At 50.2% G+C, this 21,437-nt stretch overlaps 2 protein-coding genes across 2 annotated transcripts in view; one reads left to right on the forward strand and one right to left on the reverse strand.

Moving 5' to 3' along the window:
* PEX14 (peroxisomal biogenesis factor 14) overlaps window positions 1–5,898 on the reverse strand; it is a 133,312-nt gene extending 127,414 nt beyond the window's left edge. Inside the window, exon 1 of the mRNA XM_037045255.1 lies at window positions 5,815–5,898. Within this exon, the coding sequence (XP_036901150.1) occupies window positions 5,815–5,850 (36 nt within the window). The 5' untranslated portion in view covers window positions 5,851–5,898. The remainder of the gene's footprint in view (window positions 1–5,814) is intronic.
* A 1,379-nt stretch (window positions 5,899–7,277) lies between these two features.
* DFFA (DNA fragmentation factor subunit alpha) lies at window positions 7,278–16,984 on the forward strand. Its single transcript, XM_037045257.1, has 6 exons — window positions 7,278–7,510; window positions 9,084–9,245; window positions 10,448–10,590; window positions 14,362–14,551; window positions 14,750–14,901; window positions 15,673–16,984. The coding sequence occupies exons 1-6, from the start codon at window positions 7,375–7,377 to the stop codon at window positions 15,883–15,885; spliced, it is 996 nt and encodes a 331-aa protein (XP_036901152.1). The 5' UTR covers window positions 7,278–7,374; the 3' UTR covers window positions 15,886–16,984.
* Window positions 16,985–21,437: the final 4,453 nt, after the last annotated feature.

Consider the following 21,437-nt stretch of genomic DNA (forward strand, 5'->3'; position numbering starts at 1 on the left):
TACTCCAAATACCCACCAACTGGTGAATAAATCAACAAATGTTGATCTATCTGCACAATGGAATAGAACTCACTAATAAGACGCAATGAATTACCAGCACACAGTGACATAAATCTCACAAACGTCACTCTGAGCCAAAGTGAGCCAGGAAAGAGCACATACATCACAAACTCACTCTTATGGAGTTCTAGGGAAGACATTACAATCTACAGTGAGAGAAGGTGCGACAGTCTTTCTCTTTGGCCGATCTCCCAAGGCCAAAGGCCAGGAAGCATTCAGGGAGCATTCAGGAATCCTGGAACTGTTCTGGTTTAATTGTGGTGGCGGCTACACAGGGCACACAATACAGTGGTCAACAGTCATTAAACTGACCACAGCCCACCTACTGTAACCCCACAGTAAAACTTATGGCCACAAGACCTTTGTGCCTCAGTGAGATATTAAATCTAGGACATTACAAATATTTGCAAAGCTGCAAAAAGCAAGCAACTAGTTTAGAAAAAGTGATCTTCACAGTGGAGAAATCTGATAGATATCACCTTCACCAAGCAATCCCATTATCCTCAACAACGGGACACGCTCAGGTCACAGGCCCTGATGTGGTTCGCCTAGAAGGACACAAGGACACCTTTACAACACTCTCACGAAGAATGTTCCACCCAGATCTAAACGAGACCAGACAAACCCAAACAGTGGGGCGCTGCAGAACAAGTAGTCTGGACTCTCCTACATGTCAACATCGTGAAAAGCAAAAAAGCAACCCAGGCCAGGCAGCTCCGTTGGTTGGAGCGTCGTCCTGATGTGCGGAGGTTGCAGGTTTGATCCCCCGTCAGGGCACATGCAAGCATCAACCAATGAACGCATAAATAAGTGGAACAGCACATCAATGTTTCTCTCTCTCTCCGCCCCCCATTTCTCTCTCCCCCTCCTTCCTTCTTTCTTCCTCTCTCTCTGAAAATCAACGAATCAATCAATAAAAAACAAAACGAGGCAGGCAAGCTCACCAGAAATGCACATATTTAAGTTCACAAAAGGGCAAAGTGTTTTCACAGCAGCGCTGATTGTAATAACCCCAAAAGGTGAAAGCGCTAAACGCCCACCGAGGGCGGACGGGTAACGACAAATGAATGGCCAACTACGTTCACACAGGGTAACGACAGGCAGCAGCGATAATGAACCGTTGCTGTTCACACCATGGACAATCTCATAAATACAAAGATGAGTGAAAGAAGCCAGATACATTTTATGATTCTGTTTATATAAAGCTCAAAAACGGGCCAAATTAATCTATGGATTTTAAGTCAACATGGGGCAAGCCTGGGGGCTGGACAGTGATGGGAAGCATGCTAGGGCCTCTTCTGGGGTCCCGGTAACGTCTGACTTACCGATCTGGGTACTGATGTGTTTTCTGGGTATGTGTTAAACTTCAGTGAAAGTTCTTTGTAACTTGAAAGTCTAGTGAATGATTCTACTACACTAAAGCAGACTAAAGCGATAAATCAATACAATCTGTTTCTTGACTGGATCTTGTTTTTTTTTTTTAACTGGGAAAATTTGAATGTGGACTGTATTAATATTTTATCAATACCAAACTTCTTTATTATTATTATTATTATTGCTATTATTATTTATGCTCACCCGAGGACATGTTTAAGATTTTGTTTATATGTTTTTTTAGACAGAGAGGAAGGGAGAGAGGGAAACATCACTGTGTGGTTGCCTCTGACCTGGCCCACAACCCAGGCATGTGCCCTGACTGGGAATCGAACCAGTGACCCTTTGGTTTGCAGGCCGGCATTCAATCCACTGAACCACACCAGCCAGGGCATGCTAATTAGTTCTTTTAAGAGACAGAAGGGAAGGAGAGAGAAACACTGACTGGCCTCTCCCATGTGCCCCAACTGAGAACCGAATTCACAACCTCAGACGTGACCTGACTAGGGATTGAACCCACAACCTTTCATTTTGTGGAACAATACCCAACCAACTAAGCCACACTGGCCAGAGCAACACTAAATTTCTTAGGTGATGATGATATTGTGGTTATGTAAGAGAATAACCTTACTCTTACGAAAAACAAGGTGAAGTATTACAGGATGAAATATTGTGATGTCTGAAACTTACTATCAAATTCTTTAAGAAAGACATAAGGAGACTGAGATAAAACAAATTTAGCAAAATATAAACTGTATCTTGGTGAAGCTTTTATGGGAGTTCTACAGGAACTCTCTGTATTATTCTTTCAACTTTTCTATAAGCTGGAAAACTTTCAAAATAAAAGGTTGAGAGGAAAAGCTCATTTGCACTGCTGCCGTTCAAGAGTTCTTAGCCTTCCAGCCCTGGGTGGAAGCGTCATCCCAATATGGAAAGGTGGCAGGTTCAATCCCCCCGGGGGCACAGACAGGAGTCAACCAGTGAATGCAAAAATGGGTGAACATCTCCATGTTTTCTTTTTTTTATCTCTCCCTTCCTCTCTCTAAAAATCAGTATTTTCTTTAATTTTTAAAAGAATCCTTGGCCTTCCAAAACTTCACTGGGAGACATGGAGAAGAAAACTAACTCTTACTGAGCACTTAGTTTGCACGACATACTCTTCACACCGTGATTCCAGCTGACCCTCAGAGTGAGCCTTCAGGATAACAATTATCACTCCCATTTTATAGAGGAGAAAACTGATGCTCAAAGAGCTGCAGGGACAAGCCCAGTAGAGAGTGCTGGGGTTCAAACTGAAGTCTGTCAAGCATGAGGCCCACTATTCTGCTCCGTACATAGTCCCTGGGCACATCTCCTTTCTCTGCTTCCGTGTTTCCTCAATCCAAAATTTACTACGTCCAGTAAGCCTCGGCAGACGTGAAATCTATGTTCTGTAATAATACTCAATATTCCACAAGCATCAGACAATCAGGTTGGTCTATGCCTCTACTCTCCACTGGAGACAAACTATCGGGTGGGGAAGCGTGGAACTAGGGCTAACATTTCCTCTTCCTGTGGGCCACAACAGGTACAGCCCGGATGGGACTCTGATTAGAGATCAGCCAGTAATGTGGGGGAAAGAGAGCAAGTACACGAAGCAACGAGGGCGATTCCAGCGGACTCCCTTGAACACAGACTAAAACGACTTACCACTGTGAAAACACAGCTCTGTCGCTGAAATCTGACCGTCACGAACAATAGGTAAGAGGAACACCAGCATTCAGGGTGTTCCTTTAAATTTAAAGGAAATGACTTTAGAACAAACAAAAGAACTTCAGTGGACAACATGAGAAATCATACCCCAAAAGACATTGTAATAGGGCTTGAAGGAAGGCTGAGATCCCCTGTGAATGAAAACACAGAGTTTACTGAATGGAGTAATAATAGGTAAGAGACACTATGGCGGGCACTGTTCTAAGAGAAGTTAACTCGTTTCATCCTCAAGGGCAACCCCACGAGATGGGCACTAGTTTCATTCCTGTTTTGCACATAGAGGACCTAAGGCCAGAGGAGTTAAGTTACCCTAGATCACTCAGCTGGCAGTAGAGGGGCTGGGGTCCAAGCCAGGGGAGATGATGTCAGAGCCCGTACTCTTAACCACCAGTCTGCATCACCTGTTAAAGGGAGAAAGGGTTGGCTATTCACCCTTAACCTTTCGAAACAAGGTACTGGTGCCACGTGGCCAGCCAACGAACTCTGACAAGACACTGGCTCAGCCCCACAGGGGGATGCAGCTCCACTCACATACAAACCAGGTTTGGGGGGTTCTCCAAACAGTCCTTCCAGTTCTACTCCACTCTGACTAGAGAAATGGGGAACCAGGTGGATCAGGACTTAAATATCAAACAGCAAGGAACTGGTAAAAGGAGCTGGTTCATTGAAAAAGTGGGCTTTTGGTCCTGGCTGGCGGCTCGACCGGTTAGAGCAGTTGTCCCTACACCAAAAGGTTGCAGGTTTGATTCCCGGTCAGGGCACATACCTAGGTTGCGCCTTCCAGCCCCAGTCAGTCGGGGTGTGTACAGGAGACAACCCACTGATGTTCCCTTCTCTCCCTCTCTTCCCACCTCCCTTCCTCTCTCTTTAAAAAATCGGTGAAAACATATCCTCAGGTGAGGACTCAAAAGTGTGCTTTTGCAGGTTATTGTTAGAAAGTGAGAGAATTTGGCATGAAGAGTTCAAGTTCTTCTCCTGGCTGCTGGCGTATTCTGATGCAATCCCATTCCTCCCAGGCTTGGAAAGGAGGGCAAAGGAGAAGCAGAGCTGAAAACCAAGTTAAGTACTGGCCAAGCTTCTTAAAGGAACTTGGATCTTTTCCACACATACAGAGAGGGCAATTTCCAGAACCAAAGAAATTCGTGGACCCCACAATGGCTCCAAGGGGCAAGGTTTATAGTAATGTTCACAGCACTGGCAAAGAGATGTTCTAGAAGAATCAGGGACTGAAGGCAACCTTTAATCCGTCCTGTGGGCCCTCCCAACACAGAGCAGTGCAGAGAAGCCTCAGCATCTCAGCAACCTGCATGGGGCAAGGCGAAAAAAGAGGGGGTCTTCCCTCCGGACACGCCTCACACCCCAGAATCCCTGATAGTGAGGCGGCCAGAACCAGCCCTCACTATTTCCCATGCTTCACAATCCAGACATCATCCTTCCCAATCGTCCACTCTGCTAACGGAAGCTGCTCTGGGAAACACGCAACTCCTCTTTAAGTGCCCTCCCTCTAATAAACTCATCACGAAAAGAGAAACGGTAGGAACCTCTGAGTGGTGTTCTTCGGCTTGGGAAGGAAGTGAAATGCCCGCCGGCGGCGGAAAAGTCCACAGGTGTTTCAAGGAGGAAGCGAGATGAGTGATGAGGTCCAGGCTGAACCATTTTCTCCTTCCTCTGATTCCAACTAAACGAGGCGTGTGGCTGACCAGTGGAGTCGCACACGCCTCGCTTTAAATCCAGGCTCAATCAGGCACACGATTACGGGCAGGTTGCAGGCCCTTAGGCTCCACTTCTGCAAAATGGGGCTTACTGATCGCCTGGGCTTCCTAAAGGTTCCAGTGAGCATTAAACGAGACAATAAACGTAATTCGCCCTGACATGACGGCACATACTCAGTAAACGTATCCGCTTACCCCCATCCCGCCCCAGCCCCCGCAGAGGCCTCCCCATCCACCGCTCCCCGACGGCAGCCGACAGGCGCGAGCTCTGGTCCTCAAGGTCCCCTTCACGGAGTGAGGTTTGGCAGAACCTGTGGCTGAAACGCTACAGCGGACAAATCGCCCGAGAAAGCCCAACTCTGGGAAGCAAGGACGGCTCCTCGGCCGAAAGCCTGGTGGCATCTGTTGTTTACAGTGAGTCCCCTTCCTACCGACGCACTAGAGGGGACGACCCTCCAACTGGGCAAAGGAAGCGCGAAGGTGACAAACGACAAAGAGGCCGGCGGCGGGGTCAGGGGAAGCCTGATGGAGTCAGGCACCTCCCCGGAAGAACAGCCCAGAAGCACCGAGCCTCTCTCCTCGCCTCAAGCAGAAGCCCTCGCAGCGCAAGGCTGGGGGCTTCTCAAGGGTCCCGCCACCGACCCGGCCAAGCTCAAGTGAGAGCCCAGGGTCCGGATGGCGGGTCGTGGGACCTGCGGGCGCCCCGAGCCCGGGCTTGGGAATGTGGTCAAAGAGGGGTCACCGGGGAGGGGCCGGGCGGCGCGGACCTGGAGAGGGGCGGGGCACGGGAAGGGGCAAGAGGTCCGGGCCTCGGTTTCGGAGGGGCAGGGTCCCCATCCGACTTCCAGTCGCACCCCGAGCGCCCCCTCCAGCCGGGGTCTCCGCCACCCGGGCAGAGCAGTTCCACTCCCCTCACCTGGCTCGGCTGCTCTGCCTGCTCCGAGGACGCCATCTTTCTGAGGCCTGACTAATCTATCTCCGCGGGGCGAGGCTTCTCCCGAACGCCCCGGCTCGCGCCCTCCCGCCCAGACTAAAGTAGCCGGAACCGAGCCTGTCGATGGGGGGCATCGGGGAGGTGGGAGGAACTCCCATGTCCCCAGTCCCCTCGCACAGTTTACATTAGGTCTCTGCTCTCCAAAAAGATCCGAGGTCTGTCCTTTTTGTATTGTTATATGTACATTATTATTATTATTGAATTAAATCTCTGCCCATGCCCACATGCCCATACTGCATTGGGCATTTGTACGGGACTCGCTACGTGTTGATTGAATGAATGAATGAATGAATGAATAAAAATTAATTAATTAATGGTTCAGTTCAGTACCGCTTGTTGAGTGCCTACCATTTTCCAGGCACTTTGGTAGGCGCCAGAAGTGAAAAGATCCAAGACAACCCCTGCTCCCAAGTTCAGGCCAAAGACACACACAAGCCCGTTGGAGGCGAGTCTGATAAGAGTGTGCAAGTCAGTTAGAACACAGAATGCGCGGGGAGGTGCTTCTGGGCGAGGAGAGTGTAAACGTGAACTTTACGCGGAAGGGTGGCACACACTGGAACCCCAGTTCATGTCGTGGTTGCGTTTTGATCGGTTGTGGGGTGCTCCAAAGGTGTAGCGGCTACCTTTTTCTTACGAGAGCTCGTTTCTTTTCACAAAATATGAGACTGACCCTGGATGAAGGTGGGCTGACAATTATTTCTTGTTTACACAAAAGGACCTCTTTTAAGCGAGGAAATACTTTAGTATTATTATTTTAACCTTAAATATTAGGTTTTCGTGGGGGAGGACAGACTTTTCCATAATGGCAGTATTAGAACGAGAACGAATATATTGTTAAGCAGCATCTGGATAAGCTCAGTGATGAGGTTCGCATTTCCACTTTCCTCTCTGATTTCTTTTAGACCACAGCCCTTAATCTGTTTGTTTGAGCATTCTGTTGAGTCCAACCCAGCTCGCCCGGGGAAGCAGGGATATGTGCGAGTATCGTATCCTTCTCTGTTACGTTTTTTCAGCAAGATCGAAAACTACACTCATCAATTTTTTAAATTGACTTCCTTCAGATCAGCCCGAAAGACGGGATATCTGGCAGATCTTTTCAGATTAGAAACAAAAGCAAATTAACACAGGACAATGAAAAACAGCATTTATATAGGCTGATAGGCATTCTCTAAAAATTCAACGGAGTACACACGTGTGTCCATGAATCCCTACAAACTAAATAAATCCCTACAACTCCTAGGTAGAATTGCGTGGCGTAACCAGGTGGGCTTTGCATCCAGAAACTACAGCTCCCAGCATGGCCCGAGGGACGCACGTGATTAGTACCCATTAGAACTACATTTCCCGGCGTGCCTTGGTCCCACGCGCGATTTGCTACGGAGAGAACTCCGCCTCCCGGCAGGTCCCGGGTCGGGCTGCGGAGGACGCTGGCAGCTCTCTTCCTCGACTTCCCAGGGTCAATCAGGTGGCCCTCTGAAGAGGATGGAGAGGGCCTGGGACGCCGGGGCTCCGGAACCCGGAACGAATCAGACTCTAAAGCCGTGTCTGCTGCGCCGCAACCACAGCCGGGAACAGCACGGCGTGGCGGCCTCCTGCCTCGAGGATCTGAAGAGCAAGGGTTGGTTGGCACGGGACCCGGGCGAGGGCTTGGGGGGCCGGGTCGCGGGCTGAGGGGATCCGGGACCGGGCAAGGATTTCGGACGGGCAAGGGGGCGGCGAGGAGAGGCGATTTGGGATTCTTGAAGCTCCTGTAGCCTTGGGTGAGAAATGACTCAACGTGGGCATAGCTGTTTAGAGTTTTCAAAGCGTTTACAAGCGCTTTAACTTAGCTCGTGTAAGACTCGTCGTGGTAGAAAGGTAGACGGGAAGCACTGTGAAAATTAAGACTCGACTTGGGTACCTTGACTGGAGATTTGGGATCAGTCCACCGTGGTGTCGGACTGGCGCCTGGAGCTGAGCCCAGGCTGGGTGGGGCGGGTTTCCCTCGTCAGCTCTGACAGTGATCTACCTGCTCAGTGAAGAGGGAGCTGCTACGGAGCATGCTGGGGGTCCAGACAGGAATCGGTGTTGTGAGCGACGGAGGTGACAGAAGTTATGAGTCCCAGCCCCATATTGTTACTGTATAGCTGCTTGACCTTGCACTTAACTGTCTCTCTACCCTCAGTTTTCTCATTGGCAGAGGAGGTGGGTATAAAGCTATTTACAGCCCTGCTTCCCAGGATTGTTGGAATTGTCAGAGGAGGTGATACATACAAGTAATTTACAAGTGTTATTGGTCCATAGCAGTAAGTTGTCTAACCAAAGTTCTACCTGCTAAACAAGTGAGTGGTCCCCAGACATGTAGTCACAGTGTGTGCCCATGTTCAGTGCTTCCCCTCAGAGTCATCAAGCCCCAGGGGACAGACGTCTTTCAGAGACCCAGGAGCAGCCGAAATAATATAAATGCTTTAGTGACATGGCATTTGCCACATAAGCAGTTATGTATTTTTTTCTTGGCATCGGGGTAGTTTTAGTTCCCTTCAGTGTTCTGCCTGGTGTACTCTACAGATTTGGGTGGCAGATGACACTGCCTGAGGATATTTATAGGCTTTGCCATCACTAAATGGGATGGTACTGACCTGCCCTGGGCAAGGTCTCTTGCCCCGTGACGAGATGAAAAGCTATTGATACAAGCTTCTGCTTCTTTGTACTTTCCCAGGTTCGTAAAGCCTATAAAGAAAGATACTACAAAGAATAAAAAGCATTACCTTTTTTCCTTCTCTTTTTTTTTTTTTTTGCATCTGACACAAGAACTGAAGATAACCATTGAGTAAATGAGTGAAAGAAAGACTACTTGTTTACAAGCCAGACTCTGGGATGAGTCTGTAAATCCCAGTTCTATAGCTTACTGTGTCATCTTGGGAAAGTTACTTAACTTCTCTGAGCCTTGGGTGTGATATCTGTGAAATGGGAATGACAATAGTACCTACCGTATAGGGCTGTTATGAGATTAACACTCCATAGGAAGAGCACGGAGAATGGGACCGGACATGCGACAGTGTTGTATCAGTGCTACTAAAAGTTGTGGCTGTTATTGTAGTTCTTACCTACAGGAATGCTGCTAGGCTCGGGGCATACAAACTAAGAGTGAAAGGGTAGATGTAGTTTCTGTATGGATACTTGTCCATTGCCAAATATTTTACTTCTCTTAGCCTATGACATCCTGGCCATCGATAAGTCCCTGGCACCAATTACCCTGGTCCTGGCAGAGGACGGCACCATAGTGGACGATGACGATTACTTCCTGTGTCTGCCTTCTAATACGAAGTTCGTGGCGTTGGCCGGTAACGAAAAGTGGGCATACAGCAACTCAGGTAAGGAGGGCGGCCGCGTGCGAAGGGGCCTGTGCAACCCGACAGCCATCATGACAGCTACTGTTTATCTGGCTGGCTGAGCACTTACGTGACACAGGTTTACTGAGCGCCTTCGGTAGGCCAGGTATGCGCTGAGTCTTGGGGTGAGACGAAGGTCTGGTTCTCAAGTGTGACTCACAGACCGTCAGCAACTAAAATGCAGCCAGGAAGGGGCGGGCTGCCTGCTCCACCCTGGCTCTGCCATTTGCTGGCCATGCGACCTTGGCCAGATGACCTGACTTCTCAGCACTGTCTTGAGAGAATAATCATGGTACCTGTCTCCCAGGGGTGCTGTGAGGACACTGGACAAAGTGCCCATCAGACCAGGGTTTCTCGACAACGCTCCTGACATTTTTGGGCCAGAGAATTTTGTTGCGGGCTGTCCTGTGCGGGAAGTTTAGCAGCACCTGCGGCCTTGGCCTTCTAGACATCAGTACCTCTCCTCACCCCAACCGAGACAGCCAGACGTGCCTCCGGACATTGTCACATGTCCCCTGGCAGGCTGACTCATTATCAGTTGAGAACCACTGATAGAAAGCATTTGGATCTTACCTGTCACTCAGTAAGGGCCCAAGAAATGTTGTGTGTCACCATCGTCCCTGGAGATAGAAAGGGAACCAGTATTGATGGGCCAGGATCACAACACTAAGGAAGTGTCTAAGGGAAGTCCTCGTGCCACCCAACGGGGGAATGAGCCTCCAGCAATGGCTCTGCCACCCCCTTTCCCTCGGCCCCACGCACAGCCGTGGCTACCGCTCCTCTGGTCCAGTATGAGACCAACCCTCAAGCACAGGCGAGCTCCCGAGAATCCCATTTTGTGTACAAAATCAGCACACGCCCGGGGACGAGAACTAACCTAGAGGGAAGTCTGGGAGGAGCCCAGCTATGTGTGACCACCCAGGGGGTTAGATAGCTCCTTTCCCTAAAAGAATAAAGAATAGTTACCCGCAGAAATAAGGTGAAGATGGAAGAAGAGGGGAAATTAAGGTCCTACTTGTGGACTGGCTTTCACGTAAACCCTTGAGAAAAGGAGTTTCTCTGTTGAGATTCCCCCCACGGCCCATCAGAAGGACGTTCAGACTCCCTGGGGGGCGTGGGCGTGAGGGGGGAGAGGAAACCGCGCTTCTGTGCATGCGACTGACTGGCCTCCCCCCACTTACCAGACGGAGGCACCGCGTGGGTTTCCCAGGAGTCCATGGATGTAGATGAAACAGACAGCGGAGCAGGGCTGAGGTGGAAGAACGTGGCCAGGCAGCTGAAAGAGGACCTGTCCAGCATCGTCCTCCTCTCAGAGGCGGACCTCCAGGTAAGCCTCCGCCCGGCCCACGGCCATGCGTCTGGCCTCTGCTGCCCCAACGTCGTCTGAGTCTCCATACATCTTGCCGTGACATTTTTATTATTTATTAATTTTCAGATATTTCTTAGATGATAACCAAGATTCTTCATTTTCTAATTCCCTCACCTGGAGTAGGAATTTTTTCAACCCTCAGCTTGGATCAGAATCACCTGTGGAGCTTTTACAAAATGCAGATGCCTAGCCCTGGCTGGTATGGCTCAGTGGATTGAACACTGGCCAGTAAAGCAAGAGGTCGTGGTTCGATTCCCAGTCAGAGCACATACCTGGGTCTCGGGGCAGGTCCCCAGCTGCAGGGGCAGGGCACATGTGAGAGGCAACCCATAGACGTATCTCTCGAGCATTGATGCGTCTCTCCTTCTCTTTCTCTCTCTAGGAAAAAAAAAGTAAATAAAATCTTTTTAAAAATACAGATTCAGTCCTGGCTGATGTAGCTCAGTGGATTGAGCTCCGGCCTGGAAACTAAGGGATCGCAATTCGATTCTGAGTCAGGGCACACGCCTGGGTTGCAGGCCAGTTCCGAGTGGGGGACGCACAAGAGGCAACCATGCACTAATATTTCTCTCCCTCTCTCCTTCATTTTCCTCTAAAGATAAATGAATAAAAACCTTTTTAAAAACACAGATTCCCAGGACCCACCTAGACCTACATAGGCCCACTCTGGAGTGGAGGACGTTCTTACCGGAGAGTGTGGAGTAGGCGTAGCTCAGCCAAATTTCAGATCCGCCGCTATGACTCTGAGCCAGTAACTTTGCGCCTCTGCCAGTGTTACCCCTAGTGAAGTTGGAATAAAATAATGTGTTAATTCAAAAAACTATCTGTGGAGCCCTGCTCTGTGTCTGGCGTGCCTCCGCTCACCGGGGGTCCAGTGGTGAACGAGGTGGCCCATCCCTGCTGTAGCAGAACTCGGATTCTGATGAGGGGAGGCAGTAAAACCAAGAAGCATGCGGCGCAGGGCGGCGTGCCGACAGTGACGGGGCCGCTTCAGATCCGGGAGCTCAGGGAAGTCCCGTTTCAACAACAAAGAGAGGAAGGCCCCCTCCGAGGAGGTGACCTTTAGCTTATTTTGTAAACTTACATACTGATTGTGAATAAATAATACAGATACAGCCACATGTTTGAAAATCCAAGAGGTATAGAAGAATACCCTGTAGCCAAAAAGTAAAAATAGCCCAGATGCCCGTCGACTGGTGAATAAATAAAATGTGCCATAGCCATCTAATGCAATGCTCAGCTGTAAAAGGAGTGACGCATTGATGCGCACTGCAGTGTGGGCGAGCTTTGAAAAGCGTAGGGGAAGAAGCCAGACCCGAAAGGCCACCCATTTCCCAACTGCCTTTGGAGTGGAAAGGCCGGAGCACACAGTCCTGCAGCGACAGGAAATGTTCTAGAATGACTGTGCGGCGGGTCTGTGAATGTGCCCAACCCACCGAACCGCACACTGCACGTGGGGGGAGTGTGGGGGTGGGAATTCCACCGCAGCGAGATCGGGGCGGGGAAGGCTGTGCCGGGAGGTCTGGCCCCCAGCCCTCAGGCTCCCTTCTGTTCAGAGCTATCCTGTGCACGGTACATACACGTCCCCCGTCCCCTGTGTCACACACATGGAAGCACACCCACTCCGTGTTTAAAGAAGTATCGGAGAGTGTCCGGACCAGTGCATGAAAGACGCGCCGGGCCTTTCTTACTTCTGCCCAGTGTTATTCTGTGCGTGCTGTGTCCACGCTTCATTTATCAAGGCTTCCCTGTTTGGGGAGGCTGGGCCAGCCCCAGTCTTGCTATTCCAGACAGCGCCCACTGTGGGCACGTGTTTGCGCACAGGATAAGTAAGTAGAGGTCGAGTTGATAAATGCCACCAGGTTTCCAAGAGGTGACCAGTAGATTGAGAGCCACAGGACAAGGTGGAGCCTGCCTGGGAAAGGCTGGGGCCAGAGTGCTGCAGGCAGGGGGAAGGCAGGAGCAAGCTTGTTTTTTTTTGTTTTGTTTTGTTTTTAAGAAAGGGAAAGGGGTTGTGAAGTCCCCCCAGCCCAACAGACTTGAGTACTCCGGTACCCCTCAGAGTAAGGAGCACTGTGGGCCCTACAAAACAGGGACGTCGGGACGCGAGTGAGCAGTCGCCTCGCCCTGACACTGGGCTCTGCAGGGATGCTGAGGGCGTGTGACGGGGACTTAGGGAGCTGGCCCAGGGGATGGAGAAAAGGCGCCACCATAGCGGGACTGTGGGCAGTGAGAACAGGTGGGAGGGAAGGGAAGACACTTGGGAGGAACACGCTTTATGACGTAGGTGCCAGTATTGCCCCATTTTACAGATGACAAAAATCAGTCAAGAGACTTTAGTGACTTCAGAGTTTCAACAATCAGATCTTTATGAAGACTATTTTTAATTTAGTATGTGCCGAAAGAATGAACCACCTTCAAAATGATTCGTATAGCAGATTCAGGGTATAGTAAGTGAGTTCTCTCTTATTTCAGACTGAACATGTTATTTAACAGCTTGGTGTACGTTAGTCCTGACCGTTGTGACTCAGCAGCTTGTCATCATCCCGCAAAGCGAAGGGTCGACAATTCGGTGGGGCGCATACAAGAGGCAACCAATCATTTCTCTATTTCCTTCCCTTCCCCTCTCTATAAATAAATAAACACATAAAATATTTATTTTTTAAATATTTTATTTATTTATTTTTAGAGAGAGGGGGAGGGAAGGAGAAAGAGTGGGACAGAAACATCAGTGTGTGGTCGCCTCTCATGTTTACCCTACTTGGGACCTGGTCTGCAACCCAGGCATGTGCCCTGACTGGGAATCGAACCAGCAACCCTTGGCTTCATAGGCCCGTGCTCAGTCCACTGAACTACACCAGCCAGGGCCAAAATCTTTTTTAAAAAGAAATCTTAGTATAGTTTTTATTTTTAAAAGAATCTTTTTTAGTCCTGGCTGGTATGGCTCAGTGGATTCAGCGCTCGCCTGTGAACCAAGGGGTTGCCGGTTTGATTCCCAGCCAAGACACGTGGTGAGTTGCGGTCTGGGTCCCCAGTTAGGGGCACATGTGAGAGGCAACCACACATTGATGTTTCTCTCCTTCCCTCTCTCTCGAGAAATAAATAAATAAAGTCTTCAGAAACAACAACAAAAACCTCCCCAAATAAAGAGTCTTTTAAAGCTAGGAACCTGTATAATAAAAATGTTTGAAGTTAAAATTATTAGAAAATTTTTTGCTTGAAACCACCTTATATCAATTCATTTTACAAATAATCATACACTTCCTTTATATTCCTTACAACTGGGTTTTTTTAAAGATTTTGTTTATTTTTAGAGAGAGGGAAGAAGAGGGATAGCTACATCAATGCGTGGTTGTCTTGCACGTGCCCCTAACTGGGGGCCCAACCCACAACCCAGGCATGTGCCCCAACTGAGAACTGAACCGTCAACCCTTTGGTTCGCAGGCCAGCACTCAATCTACTCAGCTACACCAGCCCGGGCACAACTGGGTTTTTTAATATCAGTATTTTGTTTAGTTTTTAATGAGGCACTAGGGCATCATTTTCCCAGTTTTTTCACCAGAGCAAAACTGAAAAAACTGTGTGCCTCTCTCTCATGATTCTTAGGCAGCCATATTAAGTAATGTAGGAAAATAGATTAAATGTGCCTCGGAAACTGATAAGTTGGAGAGAGAGGGCACCGTGCTCGGGAAGCACTTTCGGTTTCTTAGAGTCCGTGCTGTTTGGCAGGTGCTCATCGACGTGCCCTGCTCAGACCTGGCTGGGGAACTTGGCCAAAGCCGCGTCACAGTCCAGGGGCTGCAGAACACCCTGCAGCAGGTGCTTGACCAGAGGGAGGAAGCCCGCCAGTCGAGGCAGCTCTTGGAACTCTACCTCCAAGCTTTGGAGAAGGAGGGCAGCATCCTGTCAAAGCAGCAAGGTAGGGTTCGTTGGCTGGGCACTGCCGCCGAGCAGTCAGTGACGTGGTAACAAACCATGAGGAACGAGCTTGGTAATGTGGTCAACAACAGTGAGGCCACAGTTGCCTGGCGCCTTGAAACGCCAGGTTTCTGTCTTGGCCTCCTGATTGCTCTGGCTGGTTGGTGTGGCTGATGTCCATGTCACGTCTGCTTTGCAGAGCCCGAAACTGGCCTCAGTGACGAGAGGGACGCCGTTGACGCGGGTGTGAGCAGAGCGAGCTCCTCGGAAACTGCCCTCTCGAGCCAGACCCTTACTGCACTAAAGGAGAAGCCTGCCCCAGAGCTGAGTCTGTCTAGTCAGGATCTGGAGGTGGGCGAGAGCCAGGGGCCCTGGAGCACAGAGCACAGCTTCCCCGAGGTGTAGGAGAGCCCTGGGGAGGCTTGCGTGGGATTTCTTTCGCTGCTGCAGACCCCAAATATTAGCTGCCTGTCTGCCTATTATTATTATGCGCCTAAGCCTTTGCAAACATCTCATGTGCTCTAAGTCAGAGTGGCCGGAACAAAGTGGAGGTGCCCCCGCAGATCACCAAACGTGACTTTCTGATGGCAGTGGGCAGCGGTGCGATGACCGACCTGGACAGGGAGGAGCAGCAGGGCTCCAGCCTGTGACATGGCTTGGGTTCTGGCAGTGGCTGAGGGAGAGTCGTAGGCAGTCGAGGCACGCACACTGGCACAGGGCAGGTGTCTGGAGGGGCCCGCCCCTGCCGGCTCTCACACCGGGGGCTGGGAGCTTGGCGAAGAAAAGCCGTCGCAGCAGGTGCTCCCCCTCCTTCCCTGCCCCTGGCCCTGTCCCAGCCGCCTCCCCAGTGTAGCTGGAAGGGAAGGAAACTGTACGGACCTCACTTGGCTACGTTTCCTGTAAGTGAAGGACGTGTAGTTACTCCAAATACACTTCCTTCCGAGGAGGCTTTCCTGTTTTGGTAAGGCCCAAAGGCCCGTGGCAGTTGAACGTGAAGGCGACCTGGCATTTCGGCGGGGACAGAACAGTGTCACCTAACCTCATGGCTCTAAAGAAACCGTGGGAGCAGCAGGCAAGGCGGGCAGAGGCCGTGGTTCTCAGTGGTTCTTATTCTTGCCGCAGTTGGTTACCAAGGAAGACCCCAAAGCACTGGCCGTAGCTTTGAACTGGGACACAAAGAAGACGGAAGCTGTCCAACAGGCCTGTCACGAGGAGCTGAGCCTGCGCCTCCAGCAGATCCAGAGTTTGCAGTCTCTGAGGAGTGTTTCAGCCGGGAGGAATTCGCCGCCCGGAGAACTGCAGGCTCCCAAACGGGCCAGACTGGACCCCACGTAGCTGGAGCTGCAAATATGCCAAAGAGAACCCTGTGGCCTTGGTTCTTGTCGTCCTTAAATCCCTTCGGCCGTTTCAGCCACCCGTGTAACTGCTCCACCCCCTGACTTTGAGTGCGTTCTCCTGGAACTGGCTGGAAGACGGGCTCCGTGCTGCCTCCAGAAAAGCTGTTCCAGATCTCAGCATCTGCCCCCCTGCCCCTGTGGACCATGCGGCTGCGCCGGCAGTATCCCACCTCCTCTAGTCATTACGTGTTCTCACGTTCCATTTTAAAGCGAACGTGAAGGGCAGAGAAAGAAGCTGTCGTATATCGGACTCACCGCTGTGCTCTGAGGATGGAAATGCGAACTCAGACACATTATGGCAGAGAAGGTGACGTAACAGTATTGTGTACGGCCTCACACACACTTGTTTCTCAAGGTCATGGACCTTTTCGTCCGTCTGAAGGCACATGCTAAGTTGGCAGACCATAGGGACATACGGAGAGTCTGGCCATTTCTAGTACTAACTCAGTATTATGAAATCAGATCTGAAACCCTTTCCACTTTCTAATATGTTTTATCAGCAAGGGGCATAAAAGGCCAGTAAATCAATTTCCACGGGTTGCGACTCTAAGTCTCAGGGTGCAAAGCAGCGACTTCTGGTTCATGCATCTCCTGTTTCTGCGCAGACGTCTGGTTCAGGCTTCGTAATCCACAACGCAGTCTCCTTGCAGGGAAAAGGTCATGGGGTATCAGGGATTTATTTTTTTAAGCATGCTTAGGGGAAAATAGAATGCTATTAAGAGATACATGGGCTAGTTATCAAATAAAGAAAGAAAGCTAAGTCCTGAGGCCAGGACGGGCACAGAAGCCAAACGGAGCAGAAGGAACCCTTTCCCCCTCCTGGGATCCTCCAGGGGGGCTCCGCTGTACTCATCACCCGTTCACTAGCGCCCTCCAGCCGAGGATCTGCCTCCTTAATTATCCTGAAGTGAGAGCCAGGGCTGATGACTTACCTGCAACACGTGCTCTGCGAAGCACTGACAGAACATCCTGAATGCGGTGTTTTTTCAGAAGAAACACCAGGAAAATGGCTTCCAATAAAATGGCACGTGTCCTCAGTGCGTCTCTGTGTATGACTGTGCTGACGGCACAGGGAGCTGTGGGAGGCTCGGACCAGGATGTGGAACTACCGTGAGTGACAGGCGGCGGGCACAGGTGCGTGGTGACTGTCACTCAGATTCCACAAGCCACACTGCCCTTTGTACTGGGGTTTCCCTAACACTGACATTCTGAACAAAATAACTTTTTTTTACAAGGTAGCTGCATTCTTGAAAAATCCAGGGAACATTAAAACTGGAAAAAATAGAGCCCTGGCTGGGGTAGCTCAGTGGATTGAGCACGGGCCTGCGAACTACACGATCAAGGTTCGATTCCCAGTCAGGGCACATGCCTGGGTTTCGGGCCAGTTCCCTGTTCCCAGCAGGGGACGCACAGGAGGCAACCATACATTGATATTTCTCTCCTTCTCTCCTTCCCTTCTCCTCTAAGATAAATAAAATCTTTAAAAAAAAACAAAACTGGAGCCCTGGCTTGGGTAGCTCAGTAGATTGAGCGCAGGCCTGTGAACTACACGATCAAGGTTCGATTCCCAGTCAGGGCACATGCCTGGGTTGCAGGCCAGTTCCCAGCAGGGGACTCACGAGAGGCAACCATACATTGATGTTTCCTTCTCTCCTTCCCTTCCCCTTCAAAGATAAATAAATAAAATCTTTTTTAAAAACTGGAAAAAATACCTCTGTGTCAAACGGAAGTCAGTTTCAGGCTGGGCTAACTTGGAACAGGTTTTTATCTATACGAATACTCATCACTCATCGGGACGTTCCAAAGCCACACCCTGACCAGCATGACTCGGTCAGGCATTGTTCTGAAAAGCCAAAGGTGGCTGAAACTTTCCGGTTGGGGCACATGCCTGGCTTGCAGGTTTGGTCTCTGGAAGGGGGTGCACAGGAGAGGCAACTGATCAATGTTTCTCTCACATCCATGTTTCTCTCCCTTTCTTTCTCCCTCCCTTCCCCTCTCTAATAATAAATAAAATCTTAAAAAGTCAGGTGGGACATAGGACAGTCCTTCACAGTGAGGAATTGGCCTATGAGTCGCTGGAAGACACGCATCCGCCTCCTTCACTCACTCAACGCCGGCCGCAACCTTCAGGTGCCGAGACAGCCGAAAGCTGCTTCTCACGTTTCCAAAGTGCCCGGCGGGGCAGTAACGCCAGCAGACGATTTCTGCACTGGTTTGCAGTCTGCCCCGCGCTGGCACCTGTCACATCTGGGCCTCCCAAAGCTGAGAGAGCTGGGCAGGGCGTGTGCAGCCTTTCGCCTCTCACTTTATACTTGAGTGAAGCGCTCCGCGAAGTTTGGTGACTTGCCCCATGTCACAGCCGGGGCTGGGATCCAAAGACAAGTCTGGTTCTGATCCCAGCACTCCTACCATTTGTATTTTCTTTTAGGTCCACACACTCTTCATTTCTACAGCCTGAACACTGATTCTGTTACACCGATGTAATAAGTTGGAGCCCACTCCTGCCAGAAAAGGCCTCATTGTCTACAACATAATTGCCCATAGAATTCTTTTTTAAAAAACGATTTTACTTATTTAAAGAGAGAGGAAGGGATGGAGAAAGAGGGAGAGAAACATCAGTGTGTGGTTGCCTCTCCTGTGTCCCCTACTAGGGACCTGGCCTACCACCCAAGCATGTGCCCTGACTGGGAATCGAACCAGCAACCCTTTGGTTCACAGGCCTGTACTCAGTCCACTGAGCCACACCAGCCAGGGCTCCAAGGATCTCTAATTGTATTCAGCGTGCTGGTGGGGCACGAGAAGCAGGCAAGCTGTGAGAATACCGTACAGTCAGCACAACAGCAAAGGAAGCTACAGAACAGAATTTCTACTCACCAGTTCCAGCAGCATCTCCAGCTTTGCTCTACTGAACTAAAAACCTTTTCTTGAATTGTTTTTGTCAAATACACAGTGGAGCTTTGCCTGGCCTGGTGGTTGGTATTCTGAACTTGGAACAAACTCACCAAGCATCTTGGCTGCCCGGATAGGGTCATGGGAAAAGTACCGTGGCTTTGCAGTAAGACAAACCCAGGTGGATTCCAGCCTTTTGAGACCTTAGTTTTCAAAAATGTAAAGTTAGCATGAGGCCCCAAGATGGGAAGGGTTAAATGATGTGTGAGAAGGCACACCGTGCCTAGCCTAGTAGACTACAAGGTTCCCTTTCACTTCCAGGGGGACAGGAGACGGGGGTGGGAGCAGAGGCAGGGACATGTCTTCAGGAGGTGCCTGCCTGTGTGTGGGTGTCTAGGGCAAGACCCTCGTGTGCAAGCTCTAGCCCCAAGGTGTGGTGAGAGCCGGTGCAAACACATGGCCCTGCCCCTGGTGACCCGTGCCCCCTCCACCCGTGCCTCCGGTCCTCCTAACACAGACGAGTGGAAGCGCAGCAACTGTCTGAAAACAGGAGCGTTTTACGGCAGAAGGAATGTCAAAGAAAGCAGCTGGGACTAATGAACTCGACGTCAGCCACGTCCCATTCTTTCACCACAAGTCAAATGTCAGTCCCCATTAGGCAATTGGCTTTGACAGGAGCTGTGCTAATTACCACTTACCAACCTTTAATTTCTGGGTAAAAGCAAAAGGAAAAAACTGATGGATTTTTCATTTTCCAGAGAGAAAGGGATAAAATAATTGCCCGGAAAAATGCCCTGCATTAATACAAGAATTATTAAGGTGACTTTGCTAACAGAGTGGCATTTAGCTGTTTAATTTCCTAATTCTCCTTTTCTATTTATTTATTTTTTGCTTTCAGGGTTTTTCAACACTTTATTTGTAGGGTTTTGCCTTAAGTTATCTTGGTTGTGCCTTTTATTACTTGAGGTTTTTAAGGACCTTGAAATGATCTAGTCTGAACACGCTGCCGACCGGGGGGGGGGTCCCCCCATTCTATTTGAAGGCCTCCCGTGAGGGGACTAGACTCACCCCTCAGGAGGGGCATTCAGCATTCCGACTGCAGAACCCCGATGTTGGGTATTCGCCTGAACTAACTCAGGTGCCTCTCACGCAATTCCAAGGAAGCAAACCGACGGGCTAGTGCAGACACTGGAATCTCTTCAGTGTTCTCCAACACTGTGTTACAAGAACTATCACCAAGCAACTCGAGCTTTATTCAGTCTATAATTATTTTAATAAGGCAAACACATGTATTTTTGACCACTTAACTACTTAATTATAAAGGAAAGGGTAAATGAGTGTTCACATGAGGATTATGCGAAACGAAATAGTGGGTTGCTCAGCTACCCTTTGCCTCTTGCTTTCTAATCTAGAAACAGAAAATCCCCTTGCTTTTACCACCAGAATGACATTTCCTCTTCTCGTGCGTTCCCATTGGAATCCATGTCACCACCGAGGCAGCAGCTACTAACAAGATGTGGGCTACCCCTTCTGCGGGTGTTTTCACACCAAGTGGGGTAAGCAAGTACCTCCCACGAGCCTCCTGGCCTGAGTTTCCGAAAGCCCCGGTCAGTTTGCTGTCAGCCCTGAAAGGTGAGCGGTGGGAAGGGATGTCTATCACAAGCTTATGTCACGATTCTTCCTCAGCAGTTAAGGATCTGTTCTGGTGATAAATGCTGGGAATACGTGAAAGAGAACGAATCAGAAGCTGTCCCGAGGCTGATGTCCCAGATTGACACATTTGACTAGACTGAACTACGGAAAGGTGGACTGAAAACAGTCTACCAAAAACCTGATGGCGGGAAATTCCCCTAATGACCCATTGTACACTAATTTATTAATCACGAGCGTATTCATCTAACATGCAGTTGAAGCCAGCTCTCAGTTCGCTAATCCCCCTGAACTGCGGCAGGCTGAGACTTGATGGGTCACCTGGCGGTATCCTCAGTTGAGCCTCAGTACCCTCCCGATATTCCTGAGTTCAAGGTTAAGGTCCCAGTCTGAAGGGCTGTGTGTACGTGGCCTGCACTGAAACTGAAAAACCCCGGGAGACCGAGTTCTGCAGGTCAGCTGGTCTTTCAGGCAACCTCCCCCAGTGCGCCGACCCAGCTCCTGGTCTCCGGGAGCCGCCGTGTTTGGAAAGGCAGACGCTCTGCAGGCTCACATTACACTCTTACTCAGCTAGTGATCAGGAAGACGAGCTCGCTCTGCAGAAACAGGATGGAGTGGCCCGCCGTCAGACTCCGTGAGTCAGTCCCCCTGGCGTCAGAGAGGACGTCACAGTGTCCCCCGCCCAGCCTGCGCCTGAGTCCAGGTAAGAAGCTAGGCTTTGAAGTTCAGCATCTGAAAACATCACCCTGGAAGTTTGCTCCGGAATCTGTGGTTCACGAGTTGTAATAGTGTGTGACCAAGGGCTCCAGTGCCGTGGGGGGAAGTAAAGGTCTGATGAGGGTTTTGGAACGGAGCAACTCCGTTGCCCCTAGCCTCCTCTGGGAGGAGGGAAGCCCTGCCCACACAGGGCCCAGCAGCTGCTCTGCAGGACATCACAGAAACAGAAACCCC

The sequence above is a fragment of the Sturnira hondurensis genome, unplaced genomic scaffold, assembly GCF_014824575.4.
Source record: "Sturnira hondurensis isolate 20B ecotype Veracruz unplaced genomic scaffold, ASM1482457v3 Scaffold0004257, whole genome shotgun sequence".
Classification (NCBI taxonomy): Eukaryota; Metazoa; Chordata; class Mammalia; order Chiroptera; family Phyllostomidae; genus Sturnira; species Sturnira hondurensis.